General features: G+C 48.5%; 1 protein-coding gene across 5 annotated transcripts in view; it reads right to left on the reverse strand.

The window, feature by feature from the left end:
* The window catches only part of WDR48 (WD repeat domain 48), a 34063-nt gene that overhangs the window by 2095 nt on the left and 16321 nt on the right, over positions 1-15647 (reverse strand). For all 5 annotated transcript variants that reach the window (XM_084751850.1, XM_084751853.1, XM_084751852.1 and 2 more), the window contains 11 exons: positions 14614-14838; positions 12839-12913; positions 11588-11690; positions 10489-10586; positions 7741-7848; positions 7378-7474; positions 5818-5913; positions 4658-4763; positions 3847-3934; positions 1644-1720; positions 320-509 (listed from right to left, as the gene is read on the reverse strand). In XM_084751850.1, the coding sequence (XP_084607976.1) occupies positions 320-509; positions 1644-1720; positions 3847-3934; positions 4658-4763; positions 5818-5913; positions 7378-7474; positions 7741-7848; positions 10489-10586; positions 11588-11690; positions 12839-12913; positions 14614-14838 (1263 nt within the window). The remainder of the gene's footprint in view (positions 1-319; positions 510-1643; positions 1721-3846; positions 3935-4657; positions 4764-5817; positions 5914-7377; positions 7475-7740; positions 7849-10488; positions 10587-11587; positions 11691-12838; positions 12914-14613; positions 14839-15647) is intronic.

The following is a 15647-nucleotide window of genomic DNA, read 5'->3' on the forward strand; positions in this document are numbered from 1 at the left end:
TACGGTTTGTTATCTTGGTTGTAATTCATCTCTTCTCCAGCCACCTCCACTCCAAGCTCTTCACCATGACAGATCCCACCCCCCTGGCACAGCCCTACTGTGGGCATCTGTAAGTCTGTCTTCTCTTCCTGATCATACCCCTCAGGTGAAGAGCAGCTTTGAGTGTGCTGAAGAACCTTCCCAAAAAGGCACTGGGCTCTTAGGGCCTCTGAGAGCATATACCCCAGAGGCCAGCAGCTGGAGAACGCTAAGCACACCTTTCCTGACACTCTGGGCACCTCTGTGGGGACATGGAGCTATGCTCTTCAGGCCTACTCACCTGGTCCTGGCACAGAAGCTCAATTTTCTCCTCTGCCAACACAGCAATGTCCTCCTCTTTCTCCTGCTCTGGCTTCTCGTTATTAGAAGAGCTGGTGGTTTGAGACTCATTATCCAGGTTGATAATTTTCTCATAGACATGTTCCATCACCTTCCGCACCTGCAACATGTCACTGGCAGAGAGTCTGTCTCTAGAAAAGGCAATGACATGTTTTGACATCATGAAAAATCTTTTTTTTTTCCATTTGTGTCGACATCTGAAATCAATGTATGTCCTCAGTCCTGCCTCGAGGCATCTGTGAGTCTCACAAGAATCCCTGTGGTGCCCTTCTAGGGCACACGCACACCACAGCTGTCTGCACTTTATGCCTTGAAGCCTGGGCAGACCCACTGATTAACTACCAAGGGCTCAGTGCTATCTCCCACTGCTGTGCCTTCAATTTGGAGGAGACAACGAACACCCCAGGCCAGAGATTAAGCCACAGCTTGCTCCAGACCACAAACCCAACAGCTGGCTTGTCCTAAATTACACAACTGAAGTCCCTCACTTCCAAGTCCGCCCCCCCTTATTTTATTTTATTTTATTTTTGGTTTTTCGAGACAGGGTGCTCTGTGTAGCCTTAGCTGTCCTGGACTCACTTTGTAGACCAGGATGGCCACGTCCGGCTACTTCTAAGTTCTTATCTCTGACACCAGCCAACCATCATCACATCTCACAGCCAAGGCTTAAGCTTCACAGATAGGAAGTGCAGTCGCTAAATCTACTTGAAGGGCTATCTGTATAATATATGGCTTGCTATAAAGTCACCCAGTGTGTGTATGTGGAGGGAGGTGAGGGGCAGGCAGACGTACAGATGGACACAACATTTTAGCCTCCAGTGGTCACTCCTCAAGTGCCTGATGGGCCAGTGGGAACCCAGCCCCAGGAATCCTTGTGACAGGTTTTACAGCCTTGATTTCACCTGCTAGCCATACATAGTAATTACAGTTGACACCTCCTTGCTAGCCGTGTCACACAGTAATGACAGGTGACACCTCCTTGCTAGCCGTCTCAGGGTCTTTGCCGTGGACTTCTCTTTTAGCCACACCTACTCACCGGGCATTTCTAGTGGTCGGTCATTGCACGCTCTGACCTGGCATTCAAATTCAGAGTCATAAAGCCTCTACCTCGCTCTACCACCCGACTCCACCCCACGTGTGGGAGCACACATCCCCGTACTGCTTCTATCTTGAGTGTGCTGCCTCTGGGGGTCTGCCCACCCGCTCCCCATTACAAAGTGACCGCAGGGCAGAGGCGTGAGTCCGGAAGCACAACAGTTACTTACTTCTTTAAAGTTTTTGCTCCTGAAGATGCATGAGGTTGGAGGTAGAAAGGAATTTTGTTGAATTTGGGCATATTTTTCTGAAATATTAAAAGTTTAAGAGGTATAATAGTTTCTATTAGCTGATAAAACTAAAATGCTGTCAACAGGAAAACATGATTTACAAATAACAATAAAATGACTTTTAACAAAATTTATAGTAAATTATCAATTGAAATATGTTGTAAGAGAAAATTTATCAGCAAGTACGATGTTTAAATTATAATAAAAATAGATGAAGACAAATTATATGCGATATTAGTGTAAAAAAATCTATTGTGGCATGGCTCTCCTGAAATTATCATAAAGACATTACAGAAAAAAAAAAACCTAAAATGTTAAAGCTATATAAATTGAAATGTTGGGGCTGATGACTAAAGGCTTCGATGGCAGTTTATGTGTTTTGAGAAAGCCTCAGAGCCTTCACTTTTGGGCAGAGACACTTGCTGCACTGCTGGGCCCATCAGTGGAGTGGCATTAGGCCTACCATCTCCCCTTGACGGAGGGAGATACCATGAAAAAACATCCCAGTTCTTACATGATGGCTGAAATGATCTGGCCAGCTTTTCTCAGGGCATAAGCCATGCCATAGGGTGTGTAATGCATCCAGGAGAGTTCTATACTCGAAGGAAGCAGTGGATTATGGGAACTTAGACAGTGAAGGTCACCAAATACCCACCAGGTGTCACACTGGCTCTAAGTTCTTTGGGGGTGTATCTGGGACAGAAAACAAATTTTCTAAAGTTTCAAGAGATTAAATCCCTTTTCATATGGCTTTAGGAATACACAAAGTAGTCAAGAGGAGTAAGGAAGTCTAGAACAGACTGAGCAAGTGTCTACAGAGTTAGTGTACAATAAGACAGCATAACAGTTCAGATTAGTAGAGACAGGGCAGACCCCAGGACTGCACCGCACATGGCTTAGCTCTTTGGAAAAAGCTAGACTCTCACCTCACACCAAACAGAAGACTACAGAGAGCTTAAGTAAAGGAGGGCCACCCTTCCCCTGTCCCCTGTTCTGAACTGGGGAGACCTAACAAAACATGGAACTCAGAGCCATGAAAATCAATTTGATTATAGATAAACTAAGTTTTCACCTGCGAAAGAACCTTCAACAAAGTGAGAGTGTAATGAGGCACAGAGGAGTCAGGTTAATATGCACGGAAGTCACCTGTGCGCCAGTGACACCAATGACCCAGTTAGTGGAATGGAAAAAACACAAACAGGCAGTCGACAGCAGAGACAAACGGCCAATATGAAAAGATTCTTGACCTCAGAATTGAATAAAGAAAAAATTCCACATTGACTCATCAGACGTTTGCCTATCATACAAGAAGGGTGACGTGTGCAGCCTTGGTGTGGCGATGGGAACCGGGCTTTCACGTACTGTCGGTTCAGACGTAAACTGCCTTTGTGAAGGGCAATTTGGCATTATCTATCAACATTTAAAATGTGCATACCCTTTGATCCAGCAATTCCACTTCTAGGAATTTATCCTAAAAAGTACACAAAGATACATGTACAAGGCTGTTCACTGCAGCACTGTTTGCAATAGAAAACACTGGAAACAACGCGAGCCCATTAGTAAGGGTCTGATCAAACAGAGAACGTGGCATTCACACAACAGAACAGGGTGCAGCCCTTAAGGGAACAGTCCACAAGCACAGGCATGAACACATGTCCAAGACGTATTAAGTAAAAAACGTTGCACAACACTGTAGGAGATTTTGTGCAAAATAAAATGAACTATGCACTTACGTATGCACAGATAATGTATGCTCGTGTGTGTGTGTGTGTGTGTGTGTGTGTGTGTGTGTGTGTGTGTGTGTATAGCAAAGGCTGCGTCAACCCCCTAGTAGGTGCTCCCTTTGTGAGGAGGGGCGGCTGGAAAGGTGAGGAGGATGGATGGGAAGAGGTGGGTACTTCACTTCAGACACTGATTATCTTATAGAATAAGCATATATTATTGTTATGACTAACCTGACAAAGATAGAAATTGACACAAAAAACAATCAGATGTGCCTGCAACTTTGGAACTTCGGGAAAGCAGAGGGGACTCCACTTGGCAGGTGACTTTGTTACAGTTTAAGACTGTGCTGTTTAAAACAGTTCTTAATGCCATGGTCCGGGAAAAGCACAAGGGCGAAGTGGGAGTGGAGGACACTTACATCCACAGTGATGTCAATCACCCATTGTGGCACGGTCTCGTTGAGAAGCATCGCCTCAGTCTCGCCCCCAGAATCTCGGCAGAGTAGCCTAGACACAACCCATCAGGTAGTCAGTATCATGATAAGCAAGGGGGCACCAGAGAAGGAACCCTCACAGCTCACTGAGTACAGCAGAGCAGGGAGCCTCTGAGGAAACTGCTTCTGGGTCGTCCATCATCACAACAAACACTCAGCAGAGGGCCATGGTGCACGGCAAGACTTGGCCTGCAGTGAGGGCTGTGGTCTGGTTACCCCCCAGGACCCATGCCAGAAGAAGGAAGGGCAGGGAAACATCATCTTCCCCTCTGACAAGTACGGACACCAGCCACGCTGGTCCTGCTGCACCACAGCCATGCTAGAAGCTGGGGTGAGGCACCCCAGCCGTCCCTTTCCTGAAGGGTCTAGAGAGGATTTCCTAGCACCCCAGGTTGAGCCAGTGTGGCCTAGCCCCTCTTGCCTGGCCCAGTCTCTTATAGGCAGGGCTGTTCTGATGCTATCTGATCTCTGCCCATGGCAGTTAGGCACATGGGCAAGTGTCAAAGTACCAGCAGAGACACAGTGGAGGCAGGTATCTTTGTGTGTGTTCCAATCTCACCTTGGCCCGTCTCTAGGAACACTCACAGCACCAGGCATCAACTATCTCAAGGAGATGACACTCTTAGAAGCTAGTGACAACCACTCATGCCTGTTTAGGCAGCACTTCCTATCAAGAGGGCTGGTCTGTCAAGCAAGGCCTTTCTTAGGCAGGGCCTCTGGTCTTTCTCATCCATACCTGAATAGCGTGCGACCTCCAGCTTCGCCAAAGATCACAGGGGTGTGGGGGGGCACTTGGAAATATCCATTTCCCTTCTGGACTCGGCTCTCCTGCTCCCCACTCACTATGAAAGAGGCAGGCAGGCTGTTAGCGCTGAGACCACAGCTTCCAAACCCTGAACACCACAGGCTGTAAATATTCCAACATCTAAAAATAAAAAATCCTGGGGCTGGAGCAATGGCTCGCTCAGTGGTTAAGAACACTGCTGCTCTTTTAGAGGACCCAGATTTGGTTGCCAGCATCCACACAGTGGTTCACAACCATCTGTAACTCCAGTTCTAGAGAACCCAACACCCCTTCTGGCCTCCGTGGGCATGAAGCACACAAGTGCTGCCCCCTCCCTGCCCCATACACGTAGGAAAACTGATACATGCAGAGAAAAACATCTCAAGCGGAGCACTTGCTCCTCAGCCAGAGCTAGGGCTGGCTGCTCTTCAGAGGCCTGAGTTCTGTCCACAATACCCACGCTGCTTGTAACTCCAGCCCCAGGGTGTCTGGTGCATCCACATACATCTTTTTTAAATATTAAAAAAAGAGTAATAATAAAGGTATAAAACAAGCAAAAGTTAAGTTCTTGAAAAAAAGAATGCGGTACTTTACATATAAGATCAGAGAATCTCATCAGAAGTGCAGTGTGCTACCCACTATGAAACACAGCCCCTGATGCAGGGCTTTACTACAAGAGAGAAATGTAGCTGGCCCAGTACCTGACCTGCATGCACGGTCCCCCGCGGCCCCTAGCTCCCTGAAACCAAGCACAATGGCACTGTCTGTTGCCCTCGCACGTGGGAGACAGAGCTGGGAGGATCTACGGCAACTGTCGCTAGCCTGGACTATGCACTTGTCTCAGAAAAAGAGGAGAGAGGGAGGGAACAGCACTTAGAAGCAGGTATCTTAGACATCCCTGTGCAGAGGCAGCTGGGTTATGCTTCTTGAATATCAAACGCGGGGCCTCTTTCACCACAGTGGCCTCACCTCCTGCACTGCACACCCTCATTCAGAAGCACAAGGGAGAGACAACCAACCAGGCACACGAGACACACGGCACACTTCGGCACACTGTGCTAAGTACCCTTGGCCCCAAGCAACTCTCACTTTTCTGAACGTAACCCACTGACCGTGGTTCACTTCGTTCTCTTCTTCGTCCATGGGAGTCACATGCGTTCTTGGCCAGTACTCCAGGAGAGCCTGTAGCAAAAGTCCTCCTAAGTTCACTGCGAGCAACAGGAGACAGAGCAGAGCTGTTAGCTCTAACCTAAGCCAGAGGAGGCGGTCAGTGTTCTGAGCCTGCGTCTGCTTTCTCCAGAAGCAAAACTACAGGGCAGGGGCAGCCTAAGGACAGGGCAGTAACAGACGCCTGAAGGGACAGGCAGGTTCTCAGGAGGGACTTGCATGGCAATGTCTAATTATAGACACTACATATACCCACAGGTTTGGTTGCTTTTGAATTTGCACTATTCAAACTGATAGGAAATCCTTTTTTTGTTTAGTTTTTTTCAAGACAGGGTTTCTCTGTGTAGCCCTGTCTGTCCTAGACTCGCTTTGTAGACCAGGCTGGCCTTAAATTCACAGCGATCCTCCTGCCTCTGCCTCCCGAGTGTTGGGATTAAAGGTGTGTGTCATCATGCCAGGTTGATATGCAATTCTTTTTTCTTTCCTTTGTGAGTTCGGCCAGGCCTCTGACTCCTCCTACTAGTGAGCACAGGGACGACAGGCACGTGGCACCAAGCAGGAACACGCATGCTGTGGTGGCTTGAAAAGGAACGGCCCCCACAGACTCATGCTTGAGTGCTTGGACCATAGGGAGTGGCATTATTAGGAGGCGTGGCCTTGATGGAGGAGGTGTGTCACTGTGAGGGTGGGCTCTGAGGTCTCCTTGCTGCCTGCACATCAAGATAAACAACTCTTGGTTCCTCCTGCACTTGGCCATGCTTCCCACCAGGATGATAATAGCTAAACCTCTGAAACTGTAAGCCAGACCCAATTAAACGCTTTCCTGTTAAGAGTTGCGTGGTCATGGGGTCTCTTCACAGCAATGGAAACCCCAAGACACATCCTTAAGCTCCCAACCCAACATCAGAGACACACAGGCCTCAGCACTTGAACTCAGATCTGGAAAGTGATGCAGAGAAGATGCTACATTGCTGTCCAGCAGTCACTCCTTTCTTTCCTTTTTGTGGAGACAGGGTTTTATACTGTAGCTAAGGCTGCCCTGGAACTCACGGCAATTCTTTCAGACTCCAAAGTGCTGGGATTATAAGCATGAGCCACTATGCCTGGTTTAGCTACTCTTTAAAAACAAAACAACATGATGTTATTTACGAAGATGCTCCTCTAAAGCCAGCAACCTTTTATTTGTACACGTGCTGATTTCCACACACCAAATTCTTAGAAGAACGTGGAATGAAGATACCATAGTGTCATGATGAGCAGGGTGGTGGTGCACACCTTTAATCTCAGCACTCAGAGGCAGAGGCATGTCGATCTGTGAGTTCAAGGCCAGGCTGGTCTACAGAGAGTGTTCCAGGACAGCCAGGGCTACACAATAAACCCTGCGTTGAAAACACACACACACACACACACACACACACACACACACACACACACACACACACACACACGAGAGACACTTGCAAAGATGATCAGCCATCTTCTTCAGTGGAAGACACTTAACTCACATTTTGGGTCTGACCCATCGGGACTGCTGAAGCCAGCATCTTTTGCAGAAACCCATGCAGCAAAGCAGTCACTTTCGTCCAGAGTAATAGTCAGCATCTGTGGGAGGCAACAGTGTCAGCGGCTCTCCCTCGCTTCCCCAGCGCCCGAACCTGTGCACTAGACTAAGGTGCTAAGCCACGCCTCCCAGGGTTCAGTGCACTACAGCTCCCTTCACTCAGACGCCAAAGGCTTAAGTGACAGTTTAGTAAGATGGAAAGAGGCAACTGCACACACCTAAAAACATCAAACTCCGTAAGAATAATTAGGGCATGCTCAGGACCTTCAATTATCCAAAATCACATCACTATTGATTGCTAACTCACCCCTGTTTTGAGGTCTACTGAGAACCAATTTGGAACATACACCATTTTAAATCTTTTCTTAATTTCATCTTCAAAGTCCACTTTGCCCAAATCTTCTACTTTGCAGGCCTGCACAAGAAAGCACAACAGTCGTGATTAAGTACTTGCCTAAATAATTCTAAAGCACTCTTCAAAAAGAACAATTTCTTTTATCTCAAGGCCTTTAAATAACTGCTAAAGAAAACAATCTTTATAAACTGAAATTCATCTTTTCTATGGGGGGAGGAGCTGTACTTGAAATGTGCTGACTAAGCTGCCTTCACCTTCACCTAGAAGCACCATCAAGTAAATTCAAACAAGTCACCAAGCAACATGTTAGACATGCTCCCTTACAAAGTGTTAAGTTTCTTTCAGACAACAGCTGCTCCAGGGAGTAACAGAGAACTTTCCTCTTCTGGTATCTTAAGACTTCTATGGCTGGAGGGATGGAGGGAAGACTTCGGAACCTCTCATTCTAAAAATACACAAGCTCCCGCAAAGCATGCCATCAACACCCTTGCTGCTAGGGTGGCCTCCAGCCGTAGCTCTCCTCAGCCTGAACCCCAACAGAGTGCCTCCTGACTGCTCAGCTGTAGCTCTCCTCAGCCTGAACCCCAACAGAGTGCCTCCTGACTGCTCAGCTGTAGCTCTCCTCAGCCTGAACCCCAACAGAGTGCCTCCTGACTGCTCAGCTGTAGCTCTCCTCAGCCTGAACCCCAACAGAGTGCCTCCTGACTGCTCAGCTCAACATCAGCACCAGCCATCTGCTCACGGGCAGACATGGACTCTCCCACATCCCACTGCTCCGTAATGTCCCAGGGAGAGCCTACAGCACTCTAACATACCCAAGCCACAGGAAACCTCAACGCCCCAGAAGCCTATGTCATTTACCGCACTGCGCTCATATTCCCTGGTGCTGGCCAGCACCCCTCCAGATCATTCACTCTCCTGTGGTGTCTGGGAACCAAAGCCCTGCTCCACTCACTGCCTTCATCTGAGCTACAGCAACACCCACAAGAACAACACAGACATGTCGCCCTCAGACCTCCACCATCAAGTCACTGTCTCCAGCCACAGCTGGACCATCAGGGCCATTCGGGAAGTGTGCGTGTGCCTGTGAGCACACAAGCACGCCTGGACAGAAACCCCTTTGTCCTGCTCTCCTCTGGCTGTGCTCTGGTCTTCCCTGGATAACTTACATACCACAGACAGCCCCTGCGCCTACTGGATTTGCCTCCTGACAGGCTCAAATTCTTCTACCCTAAAAACACCCAAACACACAAAGCATAAGAGTGAAAACGGCTTTCCCAAAACAGCTCTCCTTGCCCAACTCCCGACCTAAGACGATGCTCCCTTCCACTACCGTTACACTGACTCCACTAGCTGCTCCTAAAGGGCCTGCCCCAGAGACCACGCGTGTGGCTCGAGTGTCTGACATGAACTCAGATCCTTTTTGAAACTCTCATTTGTCCTTGAGCTGTCGCTGGCTCTTGGTTTTCTTACCCATCTTTATCACACACTGGTGGCTTCCTTCTAAAATCCCTGACAGGAATGGTGGCCTGGCTTCTTTTCTTCTTGAAAATGCCGACAATTCCCATGACATCATCTGTAATCCCATGCTGAGGGCCGACTCTGCCCACCGTTTTCTCTTGATAGCTGGGTTGTCATCTTCTGCCTATACCAACCACTTTCATCCACTACAGAAACCTAGGACTTCTCATAGCTTCCTTTCCTTCACCCTCTCCATATTCTTTCTTTCCATCCACTCGGTTTGCTGTAGCAGAGTCCTATGTGCTGAGCCCTGCACTGCATGGTTCTGAACCATGCTCTTGACATCGACAGGAAATGGGTTCAGGTGAGTCCAGAGCGTCACGTGACTGGTCACTGGCTACACACTACAACACAGCTTTGCCCACTCCTTCATGTCCCTAGACTTCCTTGACTTCTTTACCCTTTTAAGCTTAGTATACCCAGTCATGTGACCGCACACCTTTCAAGGTTTGTATGCACACACGAGAAGCTGTTTATAGAGATGACAATCATGATACACTAACTTACAACGCTATCCCATTCGCACAGCAGGGTTCTACTCAGAGCAGATACCAGAACCACATGCAGAAAAGCACTAGCTCCATTTTAGAGACGCTGAGCCGGCGAGACTCTTGGCTACTGTGGAGACACCTGTGAAGAGCAGAATGGCCAGGCCCACCCTGGGGTGGGGGGCAGGGTACTCAGGGAAGCGTCAAGCGGTTGTTGACGAGGGACTCAGGCTTCTCGGGATCCTCAGGACAGGACAGGACAGCTTCTCCTACACTCAATGAATTATCTAGCCAAGAATGGCAATAGCATAAAGGATGAGAACTCTGATGGAGCCCTTTAAAGTAAAGCAGTGTTTGATATAACTTATCAAACAGAAATCAGGGAAATGGTTTAGGTACTTAAAAAGGTCAACTACCACAACCTCCAATATCCAAAAGTATCTACCCCCATGTAGAGTATTAATGCAAATATGTTTTTTTTTAAATCGAGACAGGGTTTCTCTGTGTAGCCTTGGCTGTCCTGGACACACTTTATAGACCAAGTTGGCCTTGAACTCAGAGATCCACCTGCCTCTGCCTCCCTGAGTACTGGAATTACAGGCCTGCGCTACCACGCAAAACTTGCAAATAAATCTTGATTATCATGTACAGAGAACATGATCTAACAACCTCTAATCCCAAAGACACTCACCTTCAACACGTCCCAGTACGCCACATTGTTATTCGTATCTTTGGTTAGTATGTGTCTCTTATCGTTAAGGATGTGGCACTGAATGATACTAGCGCCCCCTAAAGGAGGAAGAAAACAATTGGCAAGGACAAGAAGAAAGGACTACTCCTCATCCTAGGTGGCACACGTGTGTGGAACAGATGCCACAGTGCACACTGGTCCATGCCCCTGCATCTTTACATGGTTATGAGGCTAGAAGCCGAGCTGTCAGGGCCGAGCAGCAAGCACTGAATTAGCCTGCCAGCCGGCATGTGCTCTGGCTTCTCACCTTCCTTCCCTCACACTGCTGCGATACTGTTGTTCTCTAGAGGCCACAGTCATGGATCAGTGTGCCAGGTAGGATTCCAGTCATAATGCTAACACTAAACACACATTGTTTTCTCTGTCTTTTAAAGCTCAGGCAGCCGAAACATAGAATTTGAGGCTCACATCTGATAACCTTTGGCTTGTGCCAAAGGACAGTATTAAGGACATTTTACCCTGGCTATAGGGTAAAAGACGAACTTGAGAATAGCACCATACTACACATGATAAATGCAGCTTATACTGAAAGCAAAACATGTCATGTCCTACTTGCAGCAACTGGACCTAGAAGACACAGTGTCAAATACAAGGCAGATACAGGGGCACCACAGCTCTCACTCACACAGATCCAACCACACAAAGCAATCATCAGGTCTGGGAAAGGCAGGAGAGGGAGGATGGATCTCATCAGTGCATATGATCTGTACCACTATAGCCATTAATAAAAACCCACCAAAGACTCATTTCTTGTCTGGTAGGTGGCCCGTGGGCCCCACGCCCTTGTGCATATGGGTAGCACTGTGTCAAGGGAGCAGAAGAGACAACTTGGGAGCTGATCTGATGAAGGCACATGGCACACATGTTATGAGCTGCCAGTGAGCAAATACACAACACTCCTAACAACGCCACTCCTTACCGTAACCTTCTCGTGCTAAGGACAAGCCCACACGCCACTAGCTCTGTGTGCAGCACTGCATTCAAACAAAGGCCGCCACTTACTTTCATCGCTCTGAGAGCCTGTGCTTTGGCCTCTCACCTTTAATAACTTGGTCGGGCTGTGTGCAGAGGGGCGCTATAGGATTTGTACAGTCGTTGTCATAATCACCAGAGGCTCGAAAATTATGAATTCCCTTCAGTGTCTAAAGGAACAAAATGAATCATTTCATCACTCATGTTCTCCAGCTTGCCAATCGGCACCCAGCGTTAAGAACGGCACAGTTCAGAACAAGCGCATGCTGAGGCACCACAGCCACGTTAGAGCACCCCAGGCACAGCAGGCAACCACAGGCTCCAACACAAGAGACCCCCAACAAATATTAAGGAGAGAATGTTGACCTTTCTGAAAAAGAAAAAAAACCTTCACTCTCTCAAACAAAAACAAAGCCCCACAAAGCCCCCGTGGCGGTCTGAAGAGGAATGCCCCTATAGGCTCATCTATACGAGTGCGGGGTTCCCAGTTAGGGGAACTGTTTAGGAAAGGTTAGGAGGTGTGGTCCTGTGAGAAGTGTCATTGAGGGTGGGTCCTGAGGTTTCAAAAGCCCATGCCAGGCCAGTAGCTGCTCCAATGCCATGCCTGTCTGCCACCACATTCTCCACTGTGATGACCATAGGCTAACCCTCAAACTGTGAGCAAGTCCCCAATTAGATGCTTTCTGGTGTAAGTTGCCTTCATGCTTTATCACAGCAATAGAACCGTAACAAGACAGCCCCAAAGCTGCACTACTCCAGCTAAGATCATCACTGATCAGCACACACGCTCTGTAGCTGACCAGCACCACCCTCCCCGCCAGCTCCGAGTCAGCTATGCAAGAAAGCTCCTTAAGGAGCGGGTGCTATGAGGACGTGACTTCCTGATCTACCTGTACCCCTGCTTTCTGCGCTAGGGGTAGGTCGACTTCATTCTTTGTGTGTTTAACTGAATGTGTCTTGCTATGTAGCCCAGGCTGGCCTTGAACATGCAGCAGTCCCATCTTACAGTTTCCCAAGAGTTGGACTACAGCCGTGCCCTACCACACATGGCTGACTGACTGCCTGTTCTCAGGTGCACCTTTACAAGGCCAGAAGCGTCTAACATTGACTGGTTTAATCAGGCTACATTCTGTTCTAAACACATCCAGTACATATCCTAGCTGGTAACAGAAAAAGAAGCTTCGTTTCACCCATGAACAGGATTACACTGAATTCACAAGGGCATGTGAGTGGGGCCACGCTGAGCTCTGCTACTGGGAACTTGCAAATCTGGGACCATGTGTGTACAGACTTGTCACATGCGTGGCCGCACACTTACCCACTTATTTACTGTAGACTTTGTTGTTGCAACCCAGACTGCAGGAGGAGGGTCTGCTGATCTGTCAAGTTCCATCTAGAAACCAAACACAAAAGTCTGCTTTGTCAAGGGCTGATGACTGAGCTGTTAGCCCAGAGATAAGCTATTAGCCTAGCGATTCATCAGGGATTATCAATCCTTGGTCAACAACTGCACTGTCAGCACCAGCCTTGCAGTAGTGAGCTACAGACACACAGGGAAAGGGGCCTCCACCAAAGGAGCCCAGTCTTGCAAAAGGGGACAGGACGTATGGCAGGCAAGCGCCCTTGATCACTTACTTGTACATGTGCACATGTATGCTTTTATATTTTTAGGGGTTCACTAAGTCACTCAGGCTGGCTTTGAACTCATGATTCTCCTGTGTCAGCTGGATCATAGACAGGTACCAACCATGGCGAGGCTCAAAGGTATTTTTGAGACAGGGTTTCTCTGTGTAATCCTGGCTGTCTCAGAACTCACTCTGTAGATCAGGCTGGCCTCAAACTCACAGAGATCCATCTGCCTCTGCCTCCTAATTGCTGGGATTAAAGGCATGCGCTACCATACCTGGCTGCCCACGCTCAAGGTTCTTGACCCTACCCCGCCAAGTCAGGGTTTTTCTGTGTAGCCTTGGCTGTCCTGGACTCACTTTGTAGACCAGGCTGGCCTTGAACTCACAGTGATCCACCTGCCTCTGCCTCCCAAGTGCTGGCTCAAGGTTTTTTTTTTAAAGATTTATGTATTGTGTATACAATATCCTGCCTGCAGGACAGAAGAGGACACCAGATCTCATTACAGATGGTTGTAAGCCACCATGTGGTTGCTGGGAATTGAACTCATGACCTTGCCCTGGCTCAAGGTTTTAAATGAAGTTAACTGTTGGGACTTAGGTGGACCAAGCCAAAAGGATAAGGACTTTCTGACACAAAAGCAACACTGGTTCTGCTAGTCCAGTTTTTATACTCTGTGTGCGTGTACTTCTCAGAGATAGGTTCTTGCTGTGCCCTCAACGCTAGCCTTTGGTGGCCACCATGCTTGGCTTACATTCTTCCTTAAAGGGAAAACAAATCTTTTCCTTTTTTGAAAATGTGTATGTGTATGAAATTAGCCCTCCCCTCAGCATCACATCACCACATGCCCTCTGGCCTTTTCAAATGCTGCACATGTAAGATGTGTATTTATACTCAAATGGACTCACTCCTCTCTCTCCCAGTATCAGGAGGCTACTACAGCTGGAGTGGCAGGAGGCAAGGACAGCCTGTGCCACCTTCCTTACCCTGCCATCCACAGCCGAGTGCTCCCAGCAGCTGCAGAGCTCCCAGGGCAGAGACCCTTCCACACTTGCCTCCTCTGCTTCCCCTCTACCCAGTGCCTCCCCCTCTCACTAGCTGCCAGGGCTGCTTGGAGGCAGTGTGTTTGCAGTCTGAAGCGAGCGGCTCTCCTCCTGCAGGAGACTGTCCCTTCTCACTGCTGAGGCTGAGGCCTCTTTGTTTTTCTGTCTGCTCACAGGCACCGCTAAGTGGTCGTGCTCTTTCTCTTAGGGACAGGGCAGGAGAGCCAGGCAGGCTCAGCAGCATGCCCAGCACAGCATCACTAGGATTTACCTGTAGGAAAGGCATCCACGGCCCAGACATACTCCTCAGACATCACAACCTGGGTCTACACTCAGACTCTCCCTACCCTGCACCTGGTGCATGTTTAGTGCAGCTTCTGCTGCTCAGGCCTACAGCCCAGCCTCAGGTGGAAACTCCACACACCTTGAGAACTGGTGCTTTTTCTTCACAAATCAGCACCCGAATGTCAGGGTTTCTCAGGTCTGTGCAATAAATCTTCCTGTCCCTTCCTCCAGAATACACATGTGTGAAGGCATCGTTGACTTGTAGGGCCCAAACGCCTTCATCATGGACTCGGTACGTTGCTATACATCTCTGCTGGCCAAGGGACCACAGGCGAATTGTCCCGTCAGAACTCCCAGAGAGGCACTGCAAACAAAGGAAACAAGGTGAGGGTGCTCCCAGGAGCATGCCAGTCTGAAATGACCAAAGACAACATGTACTCTCCAGCAGGGGACACCTGAGCAAACTTGCCCTTGTCCTCTACCCAGCTGCCTGCTGGTTCTGTAAACCCTAATGACTTCCCTGGGAACTTAGTGAGAATGTAAACTTTTGGGTGCCATGCAGACCCAAGGAAGAAGGACTACAGCAGGATCACTGCAGATGCCCAGCAGGCTTCTGGGGGTGACACCTATGTCTAAGTCTGACGGCACTGCTCCAGGCCAGTGAGCCTTTTGGGATCCTGGGTCACAATTGTCTCACCCTCTTGCTAGTGGCTCAGGTCTTTGGTTCTGATAGGAATCAGAAGGAAGGTCTAGGCAAGACCTCCACTCACTCCCTATGGCCCTGAACAACTCTCATAGGAGCTATGTGTTTACACTAGCAGTTCTGACCACTTCCCCAAGTTCAGGAGAAACAACCACAAACAAGCTGGTGGCACACATATCAGGGCTGAGTGCACTGAGCCAGAAACAGGATGGGTGAGTCGTCCCACACTCATACTCACGCTCAGTATTCCTGATCAGTTGCTGTTGACAACTTGTAAGAAGGGATAACAACTTCATTTCCTTGGGAAAAAGAATGACCCCAAGGAGCAAACAATTGCTGGTGCTGGAGTATGAAATTTAGCAATAGCTTCAAAGAAAAGTAGCCGTGGGCACAGACTTGGATGGTTCTGTTAATGATTTACTGCTCTGCCTCTTGATTTTAAGGAGCCCGGGAAACTGTAGATAGGTTTA

Source organism: Acomys minous (assembly GCF_964271855.1).
Source record: "Acomys minous genome assembly, chromosome: 13".
Lineage (NCBI taxonomy): Eukaryota > Metazoa > Chordata > Mammalia > Rodentia > Muridae > Acomys > Acomys minous.